At 36.7% G+C, this 26,844-nt stretch overlaps 1 protein-coding gene across 1 annotated transcript in view; it reads left to right on the top strand.

Moving 5' to 3' along the window:
• LOC135215239 (dopamine receptor 2-like) overlaps positions 1-26,627 on the top strand; it is a 247,257-nt gene extending 220,630 nt beyond the window's left edge. The window contains 1 exon segment of the mRNA XM_064249756.1: positions 23,980-26,627. Coding sequence (XP_064105826.1) covers positions 23,980-24,129 — 150 coding nt within the window. The 3' untranslated portion in view covers positions 24,130-26,627.
• The last annotated feature ends 217 nt before the right edge of the window (positions 26,628-26,844 follow it).

The raw sequence follows: 26,844 nt of genomic DNA, 5'->3' as shown, positions 1-26,844 counted from the left end.
CATCTCCATAAAAAAAAAAGTATTATGACATTGTCACTTCATCTCTGGTCCGCTGATGCGGTTGCTAGGGTCGTGACATGCAGCTCAGATGTAGTGGGTTCGCGCCTCCCCCAGGGAAATGAAAGATCACTGGGCTTTCCTTCATGATCAGTTACTGCCCCAGTGTGTGTGGGTCTGCGGTGGGAGGTTGAAACTAGCATTCTTTGGAAGCTTGAATTTCAAGTCAGTGGCCCCTTTGGTGTGGTTGTTCCGTGTGAATAGGTTTCATCTACTGAAATAATAATTATTTATAATGATAATTATTATTATAAATAATAATTATTATTATTTATAATAATAATTATTTACAAAATAATAAAGTATTTACGAATTAATTTTTAAATTTAATTAAATAAATTAATATGTTTAATTTTAATAAATAATTAATTTTTAACTAATAAATTTTATAAATAATCATTATTTATAAATGATTATAATTATTATTTATAATAATAATTACTCCATGGAATTACGAACAGAGTTCCATGACGTCACTGATATCTCACGGGATTGTGAGCGGTAGCTGACATCGTTGTCCTCAACTTAAGTAATAATTTTTATGACGTCACTGTCGTATTAAGAAAAGAGAACCGGAATTTCAAGTATAGATCAGAATTCCGCTTTCATCGTTAGAGTTGTGGTATAGCTTTTAAATCCTCCTCGTAATCATAATTAAATTTTTGGTTCCCTAACTCCTTTTTTTTCTTTCTTTCTTTTTAACAATGGCTTTTGCCTCAAATTCTTTTTTGCACATTGATTGCCCGAAATTTGAATACTCAGTCTTTTCCATGCATTTCTAAAGCTATTAAGCACCAGAATTTTAATCTCCCTCGTGGAAAAGTATTAGCAAACGTAATCTTTATGAATGAATAATTATTATACTAATAACAACGCATTTTGATATCTTAAATTGAGTACCTGAAAATAATAAATATATATTCCTTTTTTATGGGAATTAACATCACTATCTTTATGAATTAACAAAAATCAAACTAACAGAGTGTGAAGCACGACATTTTGATATCTTAAACTGAATACTTGAAAATGACAATAAATATTCTTTTTTTTAAGGGAATTAGCATCACTAATCTTTATGAATTAATAAAGATTGATTGATTGTGTATTATATCTGGCGTCACAACATCTGGGTAATTGACACCGAAATAAATTAAATAGAAAAACTTAAATTTTTAATAAATTTCATATGAAAATATTAATAAATATATGATAAAAATTTTATTCATATCATATTAGTTCTTACATAGTCATTCTATGTATAATTTAAATTTGGTTGAGGAGGCCCGCCTCCCTCATATATATAACTGTTCTATATTACAAGATATTAATAATAATCAAACAGTGTATGAAGCACGATATTTTGATTTCTTAAACTGAAAATAATAATAATATTCCTTTTGTTGTTCTTAAAGAGAATCAGCATTACAATCCTTGACTTGGGAACCTCCTCCCTCCCTCCGCCGCCCGCCTACCACCCCCACGCCTAGGAAATTCTACGTTCAAAGCATTAAAATTAAGTATTAAAAAGAGATGCCGCTCCCGCCCGCCTTCCGAGCCTTCAAGTAGGAAGGCTCTTGAAAGCTCTATTCGGAGGCAGCCCAACAGAGTCGGGTTGAAATGAAAATTCCCCCCTCATGCCCAAGAGATGTTTAAGCCAGAAACAAAGTAAGCAAAAAAATACAAAAAAATAAAAAGGTTTGTGTGTGCGGGCGGGGCGGGGTGGGGGGTGGGGGGGTGAGTTGAATGGTGCATCCGCAAACATATACTACTCTATATATAACAAATGTTTGCAGAATATTATACATGGCTGTCAGAGGCTCGATTCCAATTTGGAGAGGGATCGAATGCCAGCAAGGTACGAGTGAGTTATTGGAGTTGGAGAGCACATCACCCCCCTCCCCGCCGCCCCAACTTTCCCCCTTACCCCCAATGGCCTTACACGTGCCCACTACCCCTACACCCAACCCTTTAAATGAAAAAAAAGGGCGTATATCTGTGACCGATATTGGATGAAGATGAAAAATATATATTATTGCAGTATTCAACCCTGTAGCCTTGATGTAAACACGCGCATGCGCACTGGCCCGGTGTAAATGCAGCAGACCCAGATACAGTGGACAGTTTAAGAAATGATTTAAAGGAAGTAGGAGAGTGGTCAAAAAGATGGCAAATGCCTTTTAACTTGGATAAGTGTAAAGAAACAAAGGTGTACGGGCCCGCTGATGACTAATGATGAGAAAGGCTGAGCAAATATTTTATGAAATTGGTATTTCCGGGTCGTTGGAATTTGTCTTTACCGTTTTATGAAGAAGCTCAGATTATACAGGGTGTCCATAAAGTCCCAGAACCATTACAAGTATTTATTGCTCAGAAACCACATAATATAGAGTAATGCAGTTTTTTTTTCTTATTTTTGTGTAGAATGTTCTTCATTTCCTCAAGTTTACATTCAGAGCACTTCATTCTACAAAAAAAAAAAACTGCATTACTCGTATTTGCTAGTTTCTGAGCATTAAATACTTGTAATGGTACTAAGACTTTATGGACACTCTGTACATCGGTCAGGAGGGAAATTTTGCCGCGTATTATATTCTTATAAACAGAATTCATGTCCGTGTTTAACGTTTTTTCTTCTGTAATAAGTACATACCAACATTCGTAGTTTGGTAAACCTGATGAATTTAGCCGGAAAGCCTACATGATTTTGAAGATGGCAATTGCATATTGCCTGAAGGACAAAAGTGAGTGACCTCGAGCGATTATTTCAACGTTAACTTCATTGCTCAAGAAATGAACGACACCAGCATCGTCAATATAAAACGCTAATCCAAGTCCCTTTGCGTTCAAGGAGTTTCTAGCAAACGGAAAAGCGTCTCAGTGGCGTGGTTGGATATGGTGTTTGCTTCCCACCTCGGTGGTCGCGGGTTCGATTCTCGGCCATTCCATTGAGGAGTGAGAGATGTGTATTTCTGGTGATAGAAGTTCACTCTCAACGTGGTTCGGAAGTCACGTAAAGCCGTTGGTCCCGTTGCTAAATAACCACTGGTTCCATGCAACGTTAATTAAAACACCATACAAACAAACAAATCTAACAAACGGAAAGTCACCAGAGAGAATGGAACACGGACCGGTGTCAGTCCAACTTTACCAGGACTTTCAAAGTCAGATGCCGGACAAATCATAAAAGAAAAAAAAACGGAAAAACGAAGAAAGTTTCGTCAGAGAAAAGTAAACAACGGAATCCCAATACTAGACTATAGTTCCGTGAGCAGCCTAGGCGGCAGCAGTCAGGGTGATTTCCCTGGAGTAGGTCTTGTTTGACAGCAACTTGGCGGTTCCCGTATTCACCGTTTTCCTTCTTCTTCTTCTTCTCTCGCTTTTGTCACGTAAACTTCTGTATACTGAGTCTCTCTCTCTCTCTCTCTCTCTCTCTCTCTCATTTACTGTTTTGTTTAACTTTGTTTTTGTCACGTAGACTTCTGCTAAAGGATTCTGTCTCTATTCACAGTTTTTTGCTTCTGCCATATAAGCTTATGCTTAATCTCTCTCTCTCTCTCTCTCTCTCTCTCTCTCTCTCTCTCTCTCTCTCTCGTGTCAATTAAATCCGTATGATTCGGCAACGTAAATAAGAAGGGACCTGACTCCTAAATTCTACTTCATTGTGAGTGAACGACTGTTTCCATAATTATTCATATAAATACGAAGGAAGTTAATACATAGCTTTCTCTCTTTTTGTTGCTCCTGACTTACCAAACGCGCTTCACTTGTATATCTGATTGCTGAGATCTATATTCAGATGTCAGTCAATCATTTAGTACACTTTAGCTCACAAAGAAAAGTTACTTATAAAAGGAGTGGGTGACAATTTGTCAAAAGAATTTTTTTATAACTGGTTCAGTAAGTAGTCCTTTATGCTTATGCAGTTTCGTTTTTATGTGTGATTTTCAGAAACTAATAATTGATTAAGAACGTCACTAGGCCATATAACGTAAAAGTTACCGAAGCGACAATATTTAAGATAAATCTGCATACAACTGAACAGGCAATCAAGCTACTGCTGTAGCCAATTTCTGGGTAGCGGGGGGGTTGCAATGGGAGAATACCTCTGGTAAGAGTTGTTACTTGTAATCATTCAAGAAAGATGTTAAACACTTAAGTATCTTTGAGGGCAGAACAAAAGAGGAATAAATAGATAAACTTTTCTACGTTTCTTTTGCCATTACAAATCGTCTTTGGAGAGTCCTACTTTCTAAAATTCCCCTGCTCTACCCAGCGCCAAGGTTATCTGACGCCGTAGCCTGCGCGTCAGGTAATCTTCTAAAGGTAACTTCGTAACTGTATATGTGCAGTGCATAATCTACGGTGGTAACCTTTAATTATAGTCATAACCTTTGAAACATTCTATCTCCTGTGGTAGTTTCTGCAAAACACCGCCTTCTGCAATAGACTTAAAAGTAGATTTTTTTTATTGCAGAAAGCAAACAGAAAGAACTATATATTTTTACAGGAACTTGACCAATACATTTTCTGATTCCCTTCTCAAGTTTCCGTCCTGTAAGTTCCCCACTGTAGTAAACGATTCTTTGGAAAACCTGTTATAGTAACGTAGGCTGTGCTACCTACCCTGCCCCATGTATTTTTTTCTGTAGCAGTATATCCGGTCCAAAGACAATTTGCTGCATTGATATGTAACCTGTAGTATATCTATTACTCTGAATCCCATGCAAGTGCCAGCAGACCATCTTACCCTTGCTGGTTCAGTTCTCCCAAAAGATAGTCTGCTCGATTGGGTGTTACGTGTGGTAGGGGACAAGTTTAATTTTCATTGTGCACATTGTTATGGCAGTACGGACTCTCTTGACAGAAACACTGAAATAAATTTAGGTTTTAGTATTTTTTTTTATGGCAGACTCTAGGTTAGGTTTGGTGCAGCCTGTTTTTGGATTTTCTGCCTCTTTTTCTAAAGAAATTAAATACTGAAACTTGATTTATTTTTTCCAAGTTTTTCTGTCCTCTAATCTTTGCTGGCATATTATTGTTCACATGACAGCAATTTTGCACCAGATTTAGCATCCAGTAGTAGGCTGTCAGCCGTGCTAACCTTTTCGATACAGTTTTTTGCTAAAGTAATCCATCCAATATGATTGATGTTACCTTTCAAGTAGATTTGTTATTATATTATTCACTCTATATGTTGCTCATTGTTTCAATATTCAGTGTTATTAATCTGTTTCACCAATATTCCCAGAATACCAATCGTTATATTAACCTGATTCACTAATTTTCTTGTTTGGTAATTGAATGTTATCAATTAAACGTACCTCAATTAAGTTTTTATTTAATAATTGCTGTAACAATAAACGTGCCTCAATTACTTGTTTACTTAATCATTGCTGTAACAATCGTAGGATTGGCTTCAATAAATAATTTTATATAGTATTCACTGCAATAACCTACGTAACTGATATGTTTTTCTCTGGAGTAAAGTAAGTCATGAATGTTTAGCAGCAGTGATATACCTGATGTCAAGTATGATAATTTACCTTAAGGCATCTCTGTTGGAGAATTTTATAGAACTAATGCTTCTCCTTCACTATCTTATGTAACATAACCAACACTAGACTTTGTATTGCTCTGGTAACCAGTGTAAAAGATTTATTTTTGTATGGAAACAACTCATGAAACAGACTTTATTGTTGAAACAACACACAAAATACAAAACTAGCTGTTGTAAGTGATCTAACATACGTTTCTACCGCATAATTCTAAGTATCTTACGTTATCTGTTCTAGGACCATATCAGACAGAAAGCCAGCTTTTGAGAAAAGGCTTTTTGCAATGTCCCATTGTTCTCATGCGGCCTCTGGTATTCCAGGAGTCAACTTTAAGATTCCGGTGGCAGGTTGGAGCAGAGGATGACTGATGATTGCTTGTCATCCAACTTGGTTTACCATCTGGTGACCCGTTACAGGCAGGATGGCAAAAAAAAAACTAGGTACTGCATGCAGTTCAATGGATGTCTTTGAGGTGTTAGGTTCTTGTCAATGTAGGCAACTGTTCAGTGTTGAAAAGTTGATGTGCAAACTAAATGGGTAATATGTCAGGTCATTTACGTAATTTGCTGTACTATGGATGTGGCTGAGGCTGTTGTTTCTTGGTTATATAGGCTGTTATGTTAGTGAAGAGGGGTATTGGACAATTTGGCTGGGTTGTATAACTTCGATTTTCAAGACGAAAAATCGGAGGGTTGGTGAATGTGGAATTTTGATGTGCGAGTAGTAAATGTTTATTGTTCGATGTTTATGTCACTGATGCCACTGAATGTATTCTACTTGAGGTGGGTAGTTCAAAGCTCAATGTTAGGTTGATGTGTATTTAGATAAATGTGTAAAAATGTATCCGATGTCGAAATTGGACATGTTATATTTTAGGTTGATGTTGATATAAATAGATGTATTAGAGGCTCGAGACAACAAAATGAAGTATAGGACTTTGCTTTATAATAAATGTAATAAAATGAGAATAAATTTGATTTTTAGTTAAATACATTTAGGCATATTGAACAGGAGCTTCATGTAGATGCAAAGGCAAGTGTTTGGCAGTTAGGCATGCTGTTGGCGAAATATAGGCAATCTAGGAATATTTTGAATCTTCGTATTTGTGTTAAAGATAGTCGGGAAATGGAATAAAACTGGTAGGTAAATCAATGTATAACATAAATGTATGTATAACTAAATGTCTTAAAGTTGTCGAAAATGCACATTTAGGTAAGTTTAAAAATAGTTGGTCAATGTAATTCGGTGTATATTTACTGTGATAAGTAAGTGCATCTATTGAATGGTGTCATGAATATGTTGAGTAATAGGGGGGAAACTTACATTTAAAGAAAAAGGCAAAGGAAATGTATTATAACTGGATGCTTGCGAGTAAATAGATGAAGGTAAGAACAGCCTAGTTCAGAAGACAAACGCTCCAGGTCTGGGTAGGGCAACGACTGCCATGTTATACGACTAAACCCAAGTGACTCACTACTGAAAATATGTGAGAGGAGCTGTTAACAGATGAGTAAGGCCTTACTCGAAAAATCTGCTAGGCCGGAGAAGTCAAATGTCATAGGCCCTAAAATGGCACTTTTTTTTTTTTTTTTAACAAAGTTGTGTGATCTCATTCTGTTTGTTCCAGGTGTTTGATGTGGTTTGTGTGCTGACGTTTTTTTTTTTCAGGTGTCTGAATTGGTTTGTGTGATGACGTTTTGGTTTAGTCATTTCATGGTCTGAGTTTGTTAATGCGTATGTTCTCAGGCTTCGGTGTAATTATGCCTCAGTGTAATGAGGTCTACTTCCGCGCTTGGTTATTTTAATACAACTACTATGCAATGCTCCTTTCAGTAGTAAGATATTTAAATCCTGTTCCAGGCAATGCATGGAAAGCAGATGCAAGGATAAGAATAAGAAAAAAACTCTAGAGTGCGATTGTCTTTTTTTTTTTTTTATTTTTTTTTTTACGTATGACTATTTTCGTTTTATAATCATGCTCGTGACCTGAAAACCAAAAGGCAATATTGTTTGCGTTGACGTAAGGAAATTATATTGTTATTAGTATTTCTACCGCCAGACGGTTTTGTGGCCTTGATTTTGACTTCAAAATTTAAAGAGAGAGAGAGAGAGAGAGAGAGAGAGAGAGAAGCTTTTTACAAGCAATCAAGAATGCAAAACAAAAAAAATATGATATATATAAAGGGGGAAAGAGAGAGAGAGAGAGAGAGAGAGAGAGAGAGAGAGAGAGAGAGAGAAGCTTTTTTACAAGCAATCAAAAATGCAAAACAAAATATGAAATATATATAAAGGGGGGGGAGAGAGAGAGAGAGAGAGAATCAATACGAAACAAGGACAACAAATATTTTTTGTTATAAAATATGAACTCTAATGCAATTTGCTGCTCGCTCAAGATTTCATATTGCCCATCCGACATTTGATCTTTGCGATCTTCATTTTAGGGAAGAATGAAATCGCCAGTTAACTTCTGTTCTTTGTGGTCTACGCGTTATGAAAGCACTGAAGAAACTGGTGATCATTATTATTATATATATAGATATTATTATATATCTATATAGTATATATGATATATATATATTTATATATATATATATATATATATATATATATATATATATATGTGTGTGTGTGTGTGTGTGTGTGTGTGTGTGTGTGTGTGTTTACTTTCATGCATGTTTTCATGTATATGAGTACGTGTGTAAACATGTCTGTGCATCTTCCTGAATCTGGCTGTCACTGAGTGAATTTACCGAGTGGAATTCATCTCAAGAAAATGAAGGATGCAGCACTCAAGCATAATCGTTAAAAAGAAAGGGCGGGGGGTGGGGGGTCTCGTTGTTGGACGCAATAAAGGATGTATGGGTGACATAAATTTCCCTCTCATAGCCTAAAATTATGAAACCCATAACCTTGGCATTCTCGTGATGCCTACATACTAGATACCCCGGATATTTGAAGAGATATTAATAGCCCGGTGTTCCTCGGTGCCCTACGCTGCAGAGTTGCATGCTGGTTGAAATGAGATAGAAGAATGGACTTTATATTGGAATAAAGATTTTTTTGAATGTTGACTGCTTGTCCACTAAACATCGCTACCACTGAGATAACTGACGAGGTCTGATATATATCTTTATAAGAGTCTTCATCCCACCAGGATGATCTTTAGCCAGATAGATGGTGTGATGTTCTCTCAGACAACAGGGCATCCATGACTTGAACTGGCCCTTATAGAAACCAAGTAACTATTGATCGAGAAAGAAAAAGAACACTAAGGGATGTTAGGGGTTACAGAAGAGCAGTTGTCGGAAGCGCCTCAGTGGCGTGGTTGGTATGGTCTTTGCCTGCCACCTCAGTGGCGGCGAGTTCGATACTCGGGCATGCAATTGAGGGGTCAGAGATGTGTATTGCTGGTGATGGAAGTTCACTCTCGACGTGGTTCGGAAGTCACGTAAAGCCGTTGGTCCCGTTGCTGAATAACCACTGGTTCCATGCAACGTAAAAATGCCATACAAACTAACAAACAGCCATCTGTAAATTACCTATCCAAAGCTGAAATTAAAAGCACGTGATAGAAAAAAAGAGCACGGAATATGTGAGTTTGATGCAGAAAAACTTCTTAAAAATAAACATCAAGAGGCTTTTGCAACTGAATGGCAAAATAGATTTGTAGACCCTAAACATAATTACATCTAATATATATATTATATATATATATATATATATATATATATATATATATATATATATATATATATATATATATATATAGTGTGTGTGTGTGTGTGTGTGTTTGTGTGAAATTTTGTCACTCATAAAACCATGAAATTTTCATGCTCACAGATAATAAGGTACAAACATCACCTGATGTCGGATTCACTTGGCCTTGGGAACAGCTGCCACCGAAGGGAATTATAATTGTACAATGAATCAATCCATCCCAATCGCAATTCAACCCGTGCTATTTGGATTAGATACAGTGAAAGGCAGTCATCTTATCCATTCGACTATCAAAAGAGATGCAAGGAGATTTCGACTCTACGTTCTCTTGTTGATAGTAGGTTATTTACCTTTAGAATAAAAATCAACTCAGCTCAACCTTGACAGCTGATTGTTAAATTTGTAAAACTTCGCTCATTGTTGGTCATACATATATGACTTTCTTATGTTCAAAGATATTAATAAAACTAAATGCTTAGATCTCCCAGAAGACTGAAACAAATTCACTGACACTTACAGCATCCAGTATAAGAGTTAACTTTTTTTCATATTTTTGAAATTAAAAATTTATGATCTTAGAGGTCGAATTTCTATATTTTCCCACTTGCGTTTATGCAGTATTAGTTGTATGATAAGTGGTGACAATTTGAAGCAAATCCCTTCAGTTATAAAGTAGCAACTGGCGCTTTCTTTATAATGGGGCCTTATGGTGTCAGCGCCCCCCTTCAAGCCACAATTATCACTTGATACCAACTTCACTTCCTCCTTGGTAATATCTTGCACCCAAGGGGAATTATAATAGATGGGTGAATCTTCCCAAACCAGGATTCGAATATGAGTCCTTTTGGTTTAGATGCACTGATAGACAGTCGACGCATCCATTTCGTTCTCGAAAGGCATAGAAGTGGATTATGATTCCTGTTGCATCTTGGATGGGGCAGATGCTCTTCGTTTCAAGTTGTCCCCAAAGTAAACGGCACTGGATATGAGAGAACAAATGGAGAGAACCTGCTAATTGACGGTCCTCAGCGTTCTGTGGATTACTTGAGAGGGAATTGGAAATATTTTTATTTTTGTTGATGGAACTATATAAAGAGAAGGGGCATTTAAATTTATGGAATCATTAAATTGCAACAAATATGCATACAAAATTTGATGTAAAAGAATTATGTCTGCATATGTTGACAATTTCGTTAGAGAAAAAACATCGTAAACAGAAATATTTAACTTTAAAAGAACAAAAAAATAATTTAACAGAATTGTTCAAAATTTTAGATGATAAAATAAAAATTCAGTGCATAAAATAGCATAAAAAAACTTTCAACCAAGAATTCCAATAATGTTTAGCAACAAGCTGCGCTACTTCGACTTTATAGTGTTTCTAATCCAAGTCCGTACATCACTTTTAGTCCTTATTTTTAAAACATTTTTTTTTATGATCGGCATTTATCAAGAGAAAATGAGAGAGGTGGTATTTAAGATAATGGTCTTTTTTCATTTCGCAGGAAAGAGCCCAATTATTTTAATGAGTGGTTTATTTCGAAAGAATTAAATTACAAATAGTACCGTACAAATTTATCTATAGAGTTTCAAAGTATGAATCGTGAGGAAGGCTGTAGAAAATGACAACTCCCCAAAAATACCCAAAGGTGGGTAATATAGAAACTCATGAAGTTAATCTCTAACATAAATGAAAATTCATTTCAAGATTTATTTCACATAAGGATTTACCATTCCAGTCAGTGAATAAGGGAACTGATATATTTCATAAATCCATAAAAACTAAATGGTCCTTTGAACGGGACGGAACATCTTACTACACGATGTTCAAGGGTTGAATGAAAAGCATCTTAATATTTTTCCGATTCTGAAATTAGTTGGAAAAAAAGGGCAATGCAAAGTGCCTTTCAGATGCTTGTACTCTGTACTGTGCTCTCTATTCATTTCCGGGCGATCTTCTGTCATTTTCTATCAGACTTGTCTGGCGGCATATGAACTCGGCTATTGCTTCGTAGCTGAGAATTTCATGGCTGGCGCACTCTCTTTTCTGTTGACTGGGATGAGAGAGAGATAGAATTTAATTTTCCTCCGGAATGGTGCCTACCAGCTGGAATGGTGTCACTGCTCTTAATTGAGTGCTTAATTTTAACACCCCTCCCCACCCCAACCACCTCCCCCGCCTCTGCTGGCCTACACTCTTTCATACCTTCCCCGGAATTGTAAATCGTCCTTGACGATGACTACATCCCAGCAGCAGCTATCATAAAGGATCCAATTTAGCTTACCTTCCGCCGCTGAGGCAGACCCTACGACGACGACTGTTGTTGACATTAGCCCTTGCAGTGTTCAGCATGTGTTCATTTCGTCATTCTGGCGCCGCTTGGCGGCAATAATAGCTCTGACAGAGAGGCGTGAGAGGTTGTGCAATACCTTGCGCTCATACTTAGTGGCAGCAACTGCTGCTGCTGCAGCTGAATGGCATTTCTCGTTACGGTCGAGACAAACAATTGATTACAGGAAACTCTCTCTCTCTCTCTCTCTCTGTTTTTCTGTCTAATTGCCTTGGTGTCTGTAATATCCTTTGAGCTACGATGGTGTAAATAATTCAGAATGATTTCTCCTGCAATAATCAAGTTTGTCACTCAAAATTTGCTGTGTATATGTCATTTTATGAATTAACGTACAAACGGTGTGCACATGTATGAACTATATTATATATTATATATATATATATATATATATATATATATATATATATATATATAGATATATGTATATCACAAGGCGGAGAGGTAAAGGCATGTCTCAGCGTAGTACATAATTTATTGCCGACGTTTCACATCACTTCGATGCATTTTCAAGGCTGGGAATTGATAAAAATACAAACATATAAGACTCGTCACTGATAAAACACGGTATAATATTTAAAATTTAAAATTGAACACTAAAACATTTTAAAATGTAAAAAATTATTGGTACAACAACACTAGGTTGGAGAGACAACCTACCAGAGTAAAAAATAGAAGGCGACTGAAGGACAGAGTGGGGAGAAAAAAAAAAAATAAAGTAAAAAAACACCCACACACAAAACTATGTAATCAAGAAAAACAAGTGGTTAGGCAATAAATTATGTACTACGCTGAGACATGCCTTTACCTCTCCACCTTGTGATATCTGTAGGGCTTGAGCCCCCTTACTAGTCTTCTATATATGTATATATATATATATATACGTTATATATATATATATATGTATATATATACACGTGCTTTTTAAGCGTTTCCTGTGGCTTCAGCTAACAAACAAAATCACGTGCACATCTTGTGATTTCTGAGTGTATATATATATATCATATATATATATTATATATATATATATAGTGTGTGTGTATATATATGTATATAATATATACATACACACACACACACACATATATATATATATGTATATATATATATATATATATATGTGTGTGTGTGTGTGTGTAATTTATACATATGCACACCCGTGGGTCCGTTAATTCATAAAAGGACACATGCACAGACAATTTCAAGTGACAAAGTTGATTCTTGCAGGAGAAACCATTCTGAATTATTTACACCATCGTAGCCCAAAGGATATTACAGACACCAAGGCAATTAGACAGAAAAACAGAGAGAGAGAGAGAGAGAGAGTTTCCTGTAATCAATTGTTTGTCTCGACCGTAACGAGAAATGCCATTCAGCTGCAGCTGCAGTTGCTGCCACTAAGTATGAGCGCAAGGTATTGCACAACCTCTCACGCCTCTCTGTCAGAGCTATTATTGCCGCCAAGCGGCGCCAGAATGACGAAATGAACACATGCTGAACACTGCAAGGGCTAATGTCAACAACAGTCGTCGTCGTAGGGTCTGCCTCAGCGGCGGAAGGTAAGCTAAATTGGATCCTTTATGATAGCTGCTGCTGGGATGTAGTCATCTTAACGGACGATTTACAATTCCGGGGAAGGTATGAAAGAGTGTAGGCCAGCAGAGGCGGGGGAGGTGGGGGATGGGGTTCGGGGTTAAAATTAAGCACTGAATTAAGAGCAGTGACACCATTCCAGTTGGTAGGCACCATTCCGGAAGAAAATTAAATTCTATCTCTCTCTCATCCCAGTCAACAGAAAAGAGAGTGGGCAGGCCATGAAATTCACAGCTACGAAGCCACAGCCGAGTACATAATCCGCTAGACATATCTGACAGAAACTGATAGCAGAGCGCCTGGAAATTAACAAAGAGCATAATGCAGAGTACAAGTATCTGAAAGACAACTTTCATTGCCTCTGTTTTTTTGTTTTTTCCCAACTAATTTCAGATTCATTTAAAAATGGGCACATGCACAGATAATTTTTTTGGAGACAAATTTGCTTATTTCAAGAGAGAATATTCCGAATTATTCACATCATCGTAGCTCGAATAATAATACAGGAAGAGAGAGAGAGAGAGAGAGAGAGAGAGAGAGAGAGAGAGAGAGAGAGAGAGAGAGAGAGAGAGAGAGAGAGAGAGAGTTTCATCTAGTCAATTATTTATCTCTACCGTGACCAGAAATGCCATTCAGCAAAGGAAAAATACTTGATGTATTATGAACATAGAAAAAGACTATGATGATACCGAGATACTGGGCGTTGAGGACGTATAGTATGGAATGACAGTTATAGGAAGGAATGCAAATATTTTTGGCGGATGGAAATGAAGCACTGTATATTATCTCCATGGATGAAATGAATCGAGAGGTCTTAGAAAGGACAGTTAGACGTTTATTTAAAGGTTGTACAATAAGGAAATAGGTAGTGGGTAGCGTAATGACTGCAGATGATGCAGTACTGAATAGGGATAGTATAAAAGAAAAAAAAAATCCGATAACCAACGAGAGATTTTGGAAGCGTTCGCAAAAGGAGAAAGTAAAGAATAAAGAGTGAATAAAGTATGTTTGTTTATACAGTTATTTGGGAGTACATGTGAAGGACTATGATAGCATAAGGTCACAAGACCTGTGCAAAAGGTAGAAAAGAAATATGTTGTAGAGTACGTATAGGAGACAAGGTTAGAGTATGAATATATTGTTGAGCAAAATTGAATCATTATAAACTGATTTATATTAGTATTTCCTTTTCCATCCATCTCATCATAGCGCTGAATGACCCTATGGTTCCCAGTGCTTCGCTTTATGCCTAAGTCATATATTCTTACACGTCTTTAAAGAATGGATGCCCAATGACACGTCTTTAAAGAATGGATGCCCAATGCGACGTCTTTAAAGATGGATGCCCAATGCCAATGTAAAGAAATCCATTGAGGAGTGAGAGATGTGTATTTCTGGTGATAGAAGTTCACTCTCGACGTGGTTCGGAAGTCACGTAAAGCAGTTGGTCCCGTTGCTGAATAACCACTGGTTCCATGCAACGCAAAAACACCATCCAAACAAACAAACAAACAAACCAATGTAAAGAAAGGTTGGATCCGTAGAGAATTGTTTGAGTGTTGCATTTGGTAGAAGAAGAAAGAAAAGTACCTGGAGAGGTATGCAGAAAGAATGGTAAAATGACGAGCTCAGTGTGTTTTGAGGTGATGATATTGTGGGGAGAATAGGGGAATGTGGATTGGCAGAAAAGTGTACTACAATAACTTCAGGAGATAGGAGGAGAGTAAGACTAGATATATATATATATATATAATATTATATATATATATATATTATATATATATTATATATGTATGTATGTATGTATGTATGTATATATGTATATATATATGTATGTGTATGTCAATAGAAGGATCCAATGTAATACTCTTGTTCATCAAGGAATGAATTTGCTGTTGAAATATTTACAAAGCTTAGAGCTTTCGTCCATCCTCCTGTGGTCTTGATCACGCGAGTTAGTGATCAGGTCCACAGTATTACTCTGGATCCTTCTATTGACAATTGAGAAGCACGATACAGTATTTTTATATTTCATATATGTATGTGTATACATAGCCCATATATGTATGTATAGTAAAAGAAGTATGAAACTGCTTGTCCAAGTTTTTTTTCTATTTCCAATGGTGAACATTTAACTCTTGTATATTACATTTAATACGAATTTCGAACTCTTTGCATTGAAGAACTGTACACAATACGATTGAAATTCCGTCCGGTTTCGAATGAGGCAAAAACTGGCTTGATTCACAAAACCGAAGGAAGTAGAAGTCGGTTCATCTTCGAGTGACTTGTGAGAGCACCGAAGAAGATTCTAAGAAGAAGAAGAAGCAAAAAAAAAGAGTAGCAACTGATAAATGGATATGTGGCGAATTAAGGGAGGAAGTTCAGTGGCGATAATTTCCACAGAGCGGAAAGTGTCCGATGTTGGGTCTTCCGAAGAAAAATCCTGAAAGATAATCTTGCCAAGATTCCTGAGAAGTGTTTTATGTCGCGACTTACAATTTCCCAAAAGATGTAAAAAGAGAAATGTGTTTCGTTTGCCTCTCCCTGATAGCAAAGAAACGGACGTTCTGTGAGGCCATTCATATGGTGCCTTCGAAAAATCCTACGCAATGATTATCACATATTGGCGCAAGTCTGTGCACTGGCACTTTACATAGGAGGATGCCATGAATTTCCCAAACGAATTCTGTGTTTTTTAGCTGCCAGGCGAGATGGGTCTCTCAAAGCCTACGTGATCCGCAACGTTGTGATCTATATAGGCTTATTAATTATGGCTCTTCTTGTCTTCTCCACGTGAGAGAATGCTTTTATCGCTCGCATTCCGCGTTCGGATCTGACAAATGGATCCAGGATTTCCCTGCCGGGGAGTTTTTGGAAGAGCCCGCCATAAAACGCGCTGTTTACTTAATGTGAACTCCCATTCGAAAGTAAGATAGTTTTCACTCGGACTCATGAAGCAATCTTTCAGCCGCTGCATAATGGCTCTCTTACAAACGCTCTCGTTCCGGGAATCTCATATTCTCCTCATGACAGGACATTTAAAAGCGAACTCAGACAAACTGTCTTCCTCTTCTTCTTCTTCTTCTTTTTTCTCTCTCGAAAGATAGACGTCGGGTTGATCCTGACAAAGGCTTGCATGAAAGTTTCATAAAAAGAATCGTACGTTTTATGCGCAGGATTTTTGTTCCTTCCATCAAATGGGAGCATTTTTTTCTGTAACCCTGATTGAAGAGAAGAGGGACATTTGTTTTTCTTACAGTGATGTTACATAGGCAAATACAGGTAATGTGCAATGAAAATACTTACAATACTGTTAATTAACAAATTAGGTATTTGAGACAATGGTTCACAACTATTCCCTGGTTGCAAAATCAGAATATTCGTCCTACTAAAATTTTACAGGTACGACGGTAAGTGCGCAACTTGTAACGAACGTGTACAAAGATTTTCACATGTTCAGATTTTGTATTTTTTTGTATTTTGTATAATTTTGCTGATGGAAATAATTCACATGAGTGTCCATCCATAAACTTAGCCTCCAGGTATCATCTGTGCACTAATAATCGATAAGCGCCTCAGTGGCGTGATCGGTATGGTCTTGGCCTACCACCTCGGTGCCCGCGAGTTCGATTCTCGGGCATTCCACTGAGGTGTTAGAGATGGTATTTCTGGTGACAGAAGTTCATTCTCGACGTGGTTCGGAAGTCACGTAAAGCCGTTGGTCCCGTTGCTGAATAACCACTGGTTCCATGCAACGTAAAAACATACAAACAAACAAACAAACAAACTAATAATCGGTACATATGCATGACAATTTACACTTCCAGGATCATCTTGTGACTAAATGTAAATCATACACATTTAGTATAATCTAAATTGTCTTTTCCAAATACCCTAATGATTTTTTTCTAATAATTTACAGGTATAAATTTAAATGTTATCAATTTTAGACTTACTCATAGATGATATGTTAATGTATTTCTGCCACTTCAGATAGGAATGGATGTGAAATGAAGGTAAATGGTATTATGACAATGCATATAGACTGAAAATTCTCATACAGTAACTAGAGTATACATGTATTCCTGTCTTGGTATCTCTCATGTGTTAAGTCCAGAAATAAATTTTCACCCTCTGCGACTGTCTTTTGTTGGGATTTGGTAAATAACATTAAAATGCATTCGAGTAAATTTATTTTACTTAAATAATGCTACCTGTCAAAATCCAAAAATGCTGTCTCTTTTTTTTAAAAAGCATTAATCATGCCATGAATAACCACTTGTTATGATAACCTGGATGTCTTAGCATTTCTTTTTCTTTGATTTGTGTTTCAGTGTGACCCCTACGAGGACTTCTGACCCACTTTTCCCCCACAAAAAGTCTCGCCCATCCCCACCCCCACCTCCATTTTTATCCACACCTGGATATGGTTTTCACCTTTTCTCACTTTATCTTCTCCCACATCTTTCCGTCTCCCTTTTTTTATTGCCTTCGACACCCCTCGCCTGCCCCCGTGTTTTATGTGTCCCCCATTTTTTGACTAGTGTTGTCTCTGGCTAGTGCGAATCTTTGGCATCTTCTTGTCCTTCTTTTTCCCCGTCTCTCGTTTTCTATAAGTCCAGTACTTTCCTCCGAAAGTTGTTGAAGACTAATGCTTTGTGTGTTTTTTTGGCTTTTTTCCCTCTCCGTGCGTTCTGTGTGATCGTATCTAACCGCTTTGAAACTGTTTTTGTCTTTTGTTTTTGTCAGTGTTCCGTAATAAGTCAGTCGTGCTCGCAAGCACCCCCCCCCCCCACCCCCCCCCCCCCCCTTTCTCCCACCCCTACCAACGCCTACCCTCCAACCCACCTTCACCAAAGCATCTCTAAAGCTCTTGGAAGCAAGATAGCAGCGTCCTTGTTCTTGCATTTGTCTTGTCTGTCACTTTCCGTCTGTCAGTTTAATTGCAATGTCTTCTCGCTTTGATTAGTTTCGATGCCTTACTCTTGTCATTTTTCGATTTTTTACCCTTTGAGTTGAATTTTAGACGGACATCATACAGTCAGCTCTGAACTGATTTTTTTTATCCTCTTATCAGCATCCCTTGACGCTGCCAGTACCTTGGAAGTTCTCCCTAATCATCCCTAAGTTATATGGCATTATGCCCACGTGCCCATTGTACCCTCCCTAAGTATTAGCCCAGAATTTCCACCCTATCTCTATCCTCATGAACACAAAAATGAATTATTTGTGTTTTCATCAGCTGTTCATTCCATTTAGATATATACAGTTGTCTCTGATTCGTTCAAAGAAATGAGAGAAAATCTAAAGTGACTTTTACAAGATCAAGATAAAAAACGAAAGTCGAATTTATGTTTATTCCAAACGCCAAGAGACAACGAAAAACTTACGTGTCCAAAAGTAAATAATGAGAAAGTATGAAGTCACATTTTATTTTTCAGAAGCAGGACAAAAAAAAAAAAATAATAAAAATGATTAACTTCGAGCTAAGACACAATGTGGCGTCCCTTGTTTAATCTTGTGTTGTTATTATTGTGACTCTTCTTCTTCTTCTTCTTCTGTTCTTCTTTCGCGTTCATTCTGGCTCTGTGGTCCCTCTGCTCCTCACCCACCCCCCGAAAAAAAAAAAAAAAATGGCACACACGAAGGCGGCTTCCGCTTCGCCTTTGGTGGCCTCAACCCTAGCCTCAACCTCCTGGTGACTTAAGATCTACCCAGGGGGGTGGGGCTTCTTTTACTTCTTCTACACCTCTACTTCTACCCCGGTTGACTACTACTACTACACCTTTAACACCACCACCTTCCCGTTACAAACCAAACTATACCTGGTGTCTTCCTTTTGCTGGGGAGGACACCTGCCTAAAGATCGTCGTCCGGTATGTCTTCTTTTTCCCGAGAATGAGAGCTCGACCCTTTGCTTGCTTGCCTGCTTGCCTGCTTGCCATTGCATGCCCACGTGGTGCTTGCTTGGTCTCGCCCTCGGCATTCGCTTGCTTGTTGCGCTGGCATGGAATTTTTTTTTTTTTTACCTTTTTCAAGATGTTGTATTTTGTACCTTACTGTCCCTTACTTTTGCACGTATATATATGTACATATACATATGAACTGTATATCTCAAGTATAAAAGGCCCATTAAAACACTCTGGTTTAAAGCTAAGGACTATATTTCGGTGGACTAACTGCCAACCTTATGAGGGGTGGTAGGTAGTCCACCGAAATATATTCCGTAGCTCTAAACCAGAGCGTTTTAATGGGCCTTTTATACTTGAGACGTATCCTGTTTTAACTGAAGAATTTATTTACATGAACTGTATATATATATATATATATAAATTAATATAATATAAATAATAACATATATATATATATATAATCATAATACATTACAATACATACATACAAATACAAAGACATACATACAACATACATACAATAACATACATAACATACATACAAGTTTACCTCTTATTTTAATGCTTTCATTTTGCATGTCAAATGCGCGATTATATATAAATACATATATATATAATTGATAGGTAATATTATAGTTGTGTTGCACAGACATACTTTTTTGTGTATAAAATAAATCGCATTCTTTCCATGATGCTTGCTGCCTGCCCAAAACATTCATCTTTTCCCACAATATTATTTTCTAGATTTCGGAGCCAGCATCATCGAGGCTGTCATAAAAAGTAGGGAGAGAGAGAAAAATCCCAGCCTCCCGTAACGACCCTGTGCATGTTAGAACACCACCAAATCAAAGTTCTCTCAAGTAGAGTTGGAATTCTTATTCTGCATTCACTTTGTTGGAAAATGCCCTTTAAGAATACCTGAATACGTTTGTTTCCACCTGCCAGAGAAAATCCTTGTTGATTAAGATTGGCTGCGCAGTTCTTTTGCACGTTTTGCATGCTGTGTCTGTAGTTTGGAATGCATGGAGTCTCGAGCGTGCCAGCACTGCGCATGCTCAGTGTTCTCGAGTGCCAGCCGGGTTGTTCCATCTTGTTTACTAATGCTGTATTATTATCAACTGATCGCTTTTTGGATGCTGAGTTGCTTTTGAGTTCGTAGCCAGAGTTGCAATTTTGTTGCATGGTCGCTGAGTTTTGTAATTCGACGATATTGCCTAATTACTATCGCATGAGATGATGAAGAAGCCTGTTGAATCTTTGACAACATTGCCGTTTCATTTTTTTCTTTCTTCTCGTTCCCAAGCCCTGAATTTAGCATTAGGCAATGCCTGGTGATCTATTTAATGTGAAAGGTTATACTTATTACAGGATGCTTACAACAACTTTATTACTATTATTATTATTGTTATTGTTGATGATATTGTTTTCTGTTTTGTTATGAAGTCCATTACAGTTCTTTTGCATTTGCAGTCCTCTCCCACTCGCTGTTTCATTTGCAATTTGTTTGCCCATTAAAGCAGTTCCCATAGCCGTTAGCGAGCATAGACCCTCGTCGGAGATTTTGCCCCATCTACTATTTTTCCATTAAGTTAATGGCAGAAACCCCATAAATCCAGTGAAGTTTATAGCGAAGGGAAACCGAGCCTTGATAAAGCTGGTCTCGTAAAAGATAAAAAAAAAAAAGGGGTATATACTTTGAATCCTGCACAGTTGACTCCGCTCCAATGAAAGGGAAGGATTAGGCCCCGCTGTTTCATTACGTCTACAACTCACAAATTAGCTCACATATAAAGTGATTTGGGCGGTAGGGGGGTTGTTTGATGGAGGGGTAGATGAGATGGCTTGGTGGATGGGCTGGGAAGGTTATGACAAATGAATTGTTGTGTTGTCTATACGATCTCGCAGACGAGAGAGAGCTCGTGCGATTTGTAATGGGATGTAGTAGATACGAGCGAATGTTCCTCATATCTTGAAATACTTTGTCATAGTATTTCATACTGAATTATAAATTGGGTGGTTTGTGTTCTAGAGAATACATCTTGTCCTATTTATCTAAGGGAGTTTATAGCTGTTTTTATGGGAGAGATTTGTGATTATCTGTCTTTGGAGGCCGGGAACCGTCTGTATTTTTTCCTGGGGCTACGATCTGCTCTGTTATTACTTTGATTACATTTCAAGTTGGCTGGGTATGAAGTATGCTTACTGATAGCAAGTACCATGAAAATTAACGGGAGCAAATACGTTAGCCAGAAAGTAATTAGATGAAAGTGACTCGGATTCTATAAATATACCTGTAAAACAATGAATAAAAGGTGATTAAATGTATCGACAAGAATGGTTAAACATACATTTTATATATATATATAGTATATATATATATATATATATATATATATATATATTAGAAAACCTCTCCTCTTTGGGTTGGATGGTATTCAGTAGTGTTACCTTTCAAGTTTTGAGCAAATGATTTTGGGATGAAGTTGCCAGCCCCTTGGGTGGTCATGTGGCTTAGGCTCTGGACTCGCTTGGTGGTCACATATCAAACTGTCGACCAGAAACAGCAATGTTGTGAACAGGTCATTAGACTGGAAGAATTGCGGAAAGAGATAATTGCTTTTTAGTAAAAGAGGAACGTTGATATAATCAAAAACTGTGAGATTTAGAGGGTGATATCGATATTCAATATACCTCGGAAGAAGTTGCGTAGGACTTTTTTTTTTTTTTGAAAAAGAAAGAGGGATTTGAAACATATTTTTTTTTTTTTTTAAAGAAAGAGAGGGATTTGAAAAGTACAGTTTAAAAAAAGTTTGAAAAGTACAGTTTGAAAAAAGAAGAAAAGAAAGAGGGATTTGAAAAAAAATAAAAAAAAAAAAAAAAAATATAATATATATATATATATATATATATATATATATATATATATATTTTAAGAAAGGGATAAGTTTCGTAGGACTTTTTTTTCTTTCTTTTAAAGAAAGAGGGATTTGAAACACATTCTTTTTAAGAGAGGGATTTGAAAAATACAGTTTTTTTTGACAAAGAAAGAGAGATTTGAAAAATAAAATAATTTTTTTTAAAGAAAGGGGGATTTGAAAAATACAGTAGAATAATTTCGTCTTTTAACTGAACCTGTTCCATTCGGCTAAAAAAAACACACACAAAAAGTTGAAAACCTTTGAAAAATTTAAAAGTTGTCCGAGAGCTAATCTTTGGTTCATGCGTTTGATTGTTGTTTATAAAGTAATTAAATGTATATATTTGTACAATTATTCATGACAATAGCATGACACGTCGTCAATTTGCATGTGAAGAAGTCTACGATGCATGCGTTATTCATTTGTTGCCTGTTCTTTGTTTGGCATGCTTATTTACGATTGATTAAGATCATAATGTAACTGCTATTGATTTACATAACCATTGCAATTTTAGCTTTGTTAGTGATTAAGTTCCACTAATCTCGGCTTGTATATACCAAGCGTATTTAAATTCACCAGCTTTTCCTTTTATTTTTCCTTGACTGCCTTATTTTAACATGACTTCTGATTAATAACCCTTTACCCTAATTTCTGTTACGTGAGATCTCTGCAAAAAGGACTCATTCAATTTTATTGTACAAGTGTCACCTGCTATATACTGTCACTCTCTTTCATGAAACAGATTTTTTTCTGAACTCTGTGATTGGATTTATTCGTTCTATTCATTTATAATACGTATGTACGCTATATATGTATATTATATATATATATATATATATATATATATAATATATATATATATATATATATATATATATATATATATATATATATATATATATATACACACACATTCCATTCTTCCCCAGGACGAGCAAAGTAAGTGCCAGGTTTAGGGTAAGAATCTGGAAGCGTGAGTGGTCTCAGAACTTGATCTTCATAGTGAATCAAAAAGTATTCACTCAAAAGTATTCACTCAAAAAGTATTCAGAACGTTTTTATCAGTCTGAAAAGAAAAAAAAAACTTTTTTTTCACCTTCCAGCATTTCCCTCCTTAAAATGACATTTTTTCTTTTTTTAAATTCAATAGTAACGAATCCTCCATTCAGAAGTTGGGAACTTCCCTGATATGGCGTGGGTAGTGTTTTGTTATTATATTTTTCTAAAATTGTCTATTAATCCAATCAGTTTAAAATTAGAAGATGTCATTTCATTCGAAGAGTAACTTCATTTGCGTAAATTAACATGCGGCTGTCCATAGGCCAGAGCGATAATCAATTATCGATACCTAATTATTCCTCATTCTTTATATGAAACTGATAATCTATGAATGATAATTTATGCTCATTGGCCGACATTGTCCTTTCTTGTCGACGTAAATGTTTTATAAATTTTCCTTTGTTGTGAAATTCTCATTTCCATAATATTCTTTAAAATTCATTATTTCTGAATAAAAAAAAAAATCACATGACTTGCACTCCTTCGAAACCTCTCTATCGACCACGCCCCCTCCACGCCCTCGGTACCACCATCCCATTTTCCCTTATGATTCCAGATTCCTGTCTCAGGCACATCTTTTTATATGAAGCATGTTTTTTTGGTCTTAAAAAACACTGTGGCATTTGACTGAGAAAGGCCCGCGAATGAGTGTAGCTTATCGTTTGATAGTCTGTAGATGACACTCTAATCCTACATTTGTCCCTCTTTCGTGGACATTCGTTTTCTCAGTTTATTTATTAGATGTATTCATATTCATTTAGCTTTCCATTCATTCACTTTCGAAGAGCCAGCCTGACCTCGCGTCTTCCTCCGGCAGATCATCGTTACCCCTGTCGTGTCAACACTGAACACCTCCTTCATCAAAACCGCAGGCAGCCGCCCTTACCCGCCGTCACCCTACTCGCCGGTGGCTCCTGCCCTAGCGACCGCCCTGGTCGCTGCCACGACGCCTTCCACTTCTGCGTAGTCCCCAGCCGGAGCTCAAGATAAAACCACCACGATTCATCACCGCCTTTTTTATCATAAGATTTTCGCCTATAAATACTTTATCCTGAGAATTCTTCTTCTTCTTCTTCTGCCTCCGTCTAAGAGGGGCCCCTTACCCGAGATCACGAGATATGCAATATTGCATTATAACCTGTTATATATTTACACGTACGTATCACATTCAAAATTACATAGTTAAGTACAAGTATGCATTAGAGTAGAAAATTTTTTTATTTTGAAGGGCGACATTACAAGTACTAAATCTAGTATTTTTTTGGTTTTTGAGTTTGCAGTCTGTTTGCATTCCTGTTGAGCATACGATCTTAATGAAATGAAGATTAGATTGATTTTAGCAATATGCAATGAAACGTGGCCTTGTGGGAATAAAAACAAACACATTCATCCAAAAAATTAAGATATTTTGCAAGTATGTTAAAAAAACTGATGCTCAAATCAGGCTCATAATTATTTGCATCAAGAGGGTGTAAAACATATAAAATTGTCTATCAGTAGTTTTTATTTTTCATTTGAGAAATTTTCCGGTCAAATTCCACAGGCGAAAATGGAATGCCCCCTCGTGGCACTTTAGCGAAAGTTCCGAGAGTAGATTTTTATACCCGTGACAAGATTAGGGTTATCAGATATCTCAGGTGTCCTCTCTATCTCTCTTAACGACTTAATAAATCACTTTATGCAGATTTCGTGGTCTCGCCTCTCTCTCTCTCTCTCTCTCTTTCGTGCCCAAATCAACCTGCAACATAACCGTTGAATGAACTTTTGAACTTGCTGTTGTATATTTGATATGATTTTTTTTTCTCATTCTTTTTGGAAGAAATGAATATATTTGGTGTAAATTGTCCCAATAGCGGAGGCAAAATGTACTTTTTTGTAGATATATCACTGACCACATAATACTTTTCATGTTATGATGACCATGTTAGGCTGTAGTCCTTTGTAAAGAGAAAGTTTTATGGTGTCTGATGATGGCGTGTGAGCCATTGTTTTTACTGGAACATGATAGATAACAACTGCCCTTTTTGACACATCCATTCTGATGCCAAGTAATCACAGAGTGAACTTTTCCCTCTCAGGTTTCAGTCGAATTTCTCTTAATCATTTATTTTTTTATCGTCTTTTTACGTCTTAAATTCCATTATCCTTCCATCTATTTCATATTTGAAAGTTAGAATGTCTTCAATTTGGAAATCATCTCTTCGGCTCCTGAAATATAGAAGCAGAACATTGCCAGCTTAGTAGACTATACTCTGTTTTTTTTCCATCTGTCCATCCGCCTGTGGTGTTTTTGTATGGTAACACTGCGTCCCGGGCTTTAGATAGTTACGCTAATTGTAAGTTTTAGGTAAATAAAAGGATATCTGGGTGTACATTTGTAACTGAAAAGTGTTTTAATAATTTACTGTATGCGAATTACACCGTTAATATTCGAAATAGGATATTATTATAATCGTTGAATGTAAGCTGAATGTAACTATCTAAAGCCCGGGACGCAGTGTTACCATACAAAAACACCACAGGCGGATGGACAGATGAAAAAAAAACAGAGTATAGGTAGTGAATTTTCTTTTTATGTGTTACGAACTCCAGTCCCTTTCGCTATTTGGACGATGCTTAGGTTTCCGCCATAGAGTCCCACGGGCTTCTTCGGGACACCCCTGTCCTTCTTTCGTAAGTCTCCCTCCTGCAGGATCTGGAGGGCGAAGTCGATCTGCGGTCAGGGTTTATCTCGTGTCTTTGAGTCTGTGAAACATCTGATTTCCTTCGTCTACCTTGACTGCTTTCCCTTCCATTTGCTTCTCGTCCATTTGGGAAAAAATCATTGTAACCCTGAATTACGTGATATTTCTAAACCTTGGAAAAATAAATCATTGTAATCCTAAATTACGTGATATTTCTAAACCTTGGAAAAAAATCATTGTAATCCTAAATTACGTGATATTTCTAAACCTTGGAAAAACATCATTGTAATTCTAAATTACGTGATCTTTCTAAACCTTGGAAAAGAAATCATTGTAATCCTGAATTACGTGATATTTCTAAACCTTGGAAAAATAAATCATTGTAATCTTAAATTACGTGATATTTCTAAACCTTGAAATGGTGTTCATACTTTCCCCCTAATAGTCATTCATCACTGATGGCGTACACAATAAGTCTAACCAGGAAGTGATTTAGCAGACGAGGACATTCAACTCTCTAAGTTCAACAAGCTTGTGTAACCTGATCTCTTCTAAAAGGGGTTTCCTATGGCTTGACAACCCCGCGGAATTTTCATTGATGAAGAGCGGCTAGAATTCATTTTATTGACAAATCCCTAAATAGTTCGTGAAAGGAAGTCTTATCAGTGAACCCTGCGTGGCAACGGCTGACGGTAAAACAAATTGTGAGAATACATATACGTGTGTGTGCATATATATATATATATATATATATATGTGTGTGTGTGTGTGTGTGTGTGTGTGTGTGGTGTGTGTGTGTGTGTGTGTGTGTGTAAAAGAGAGAGAGGGAGAGAGAGAGAAAGAGAGTATGTTGGTGGTGTTGGTATATGTAAATTTATGTGTATGTATATAAACATACTGTTATACCGTCAAAGGATATGTGTATGTATATATATATATATTATAAAAACTATTAATATATATTATATCTATATATATATATATATATATATATATAT

Source organism: Macrobrachium nipponense, chromosome 5, assembly GCF_015104395.2.
Source record: "Macrobrachium nipponense isolate FS-2020 chromosome 5, ASM1510439v2, whole genome shotgun sequence".
Lineage (NCBI taxonomy): Eukaryota > Metazoa > Arthropoda > Malacostraca > Decapoda > Palaemonidae > Macrobrachium > Macrobrachium nipponense.
The sequence above is the reverse complement of the archived record's forward strand: the minus strand, read 5'-3'. Positions and strand labels throughout refer to the sequence as shown.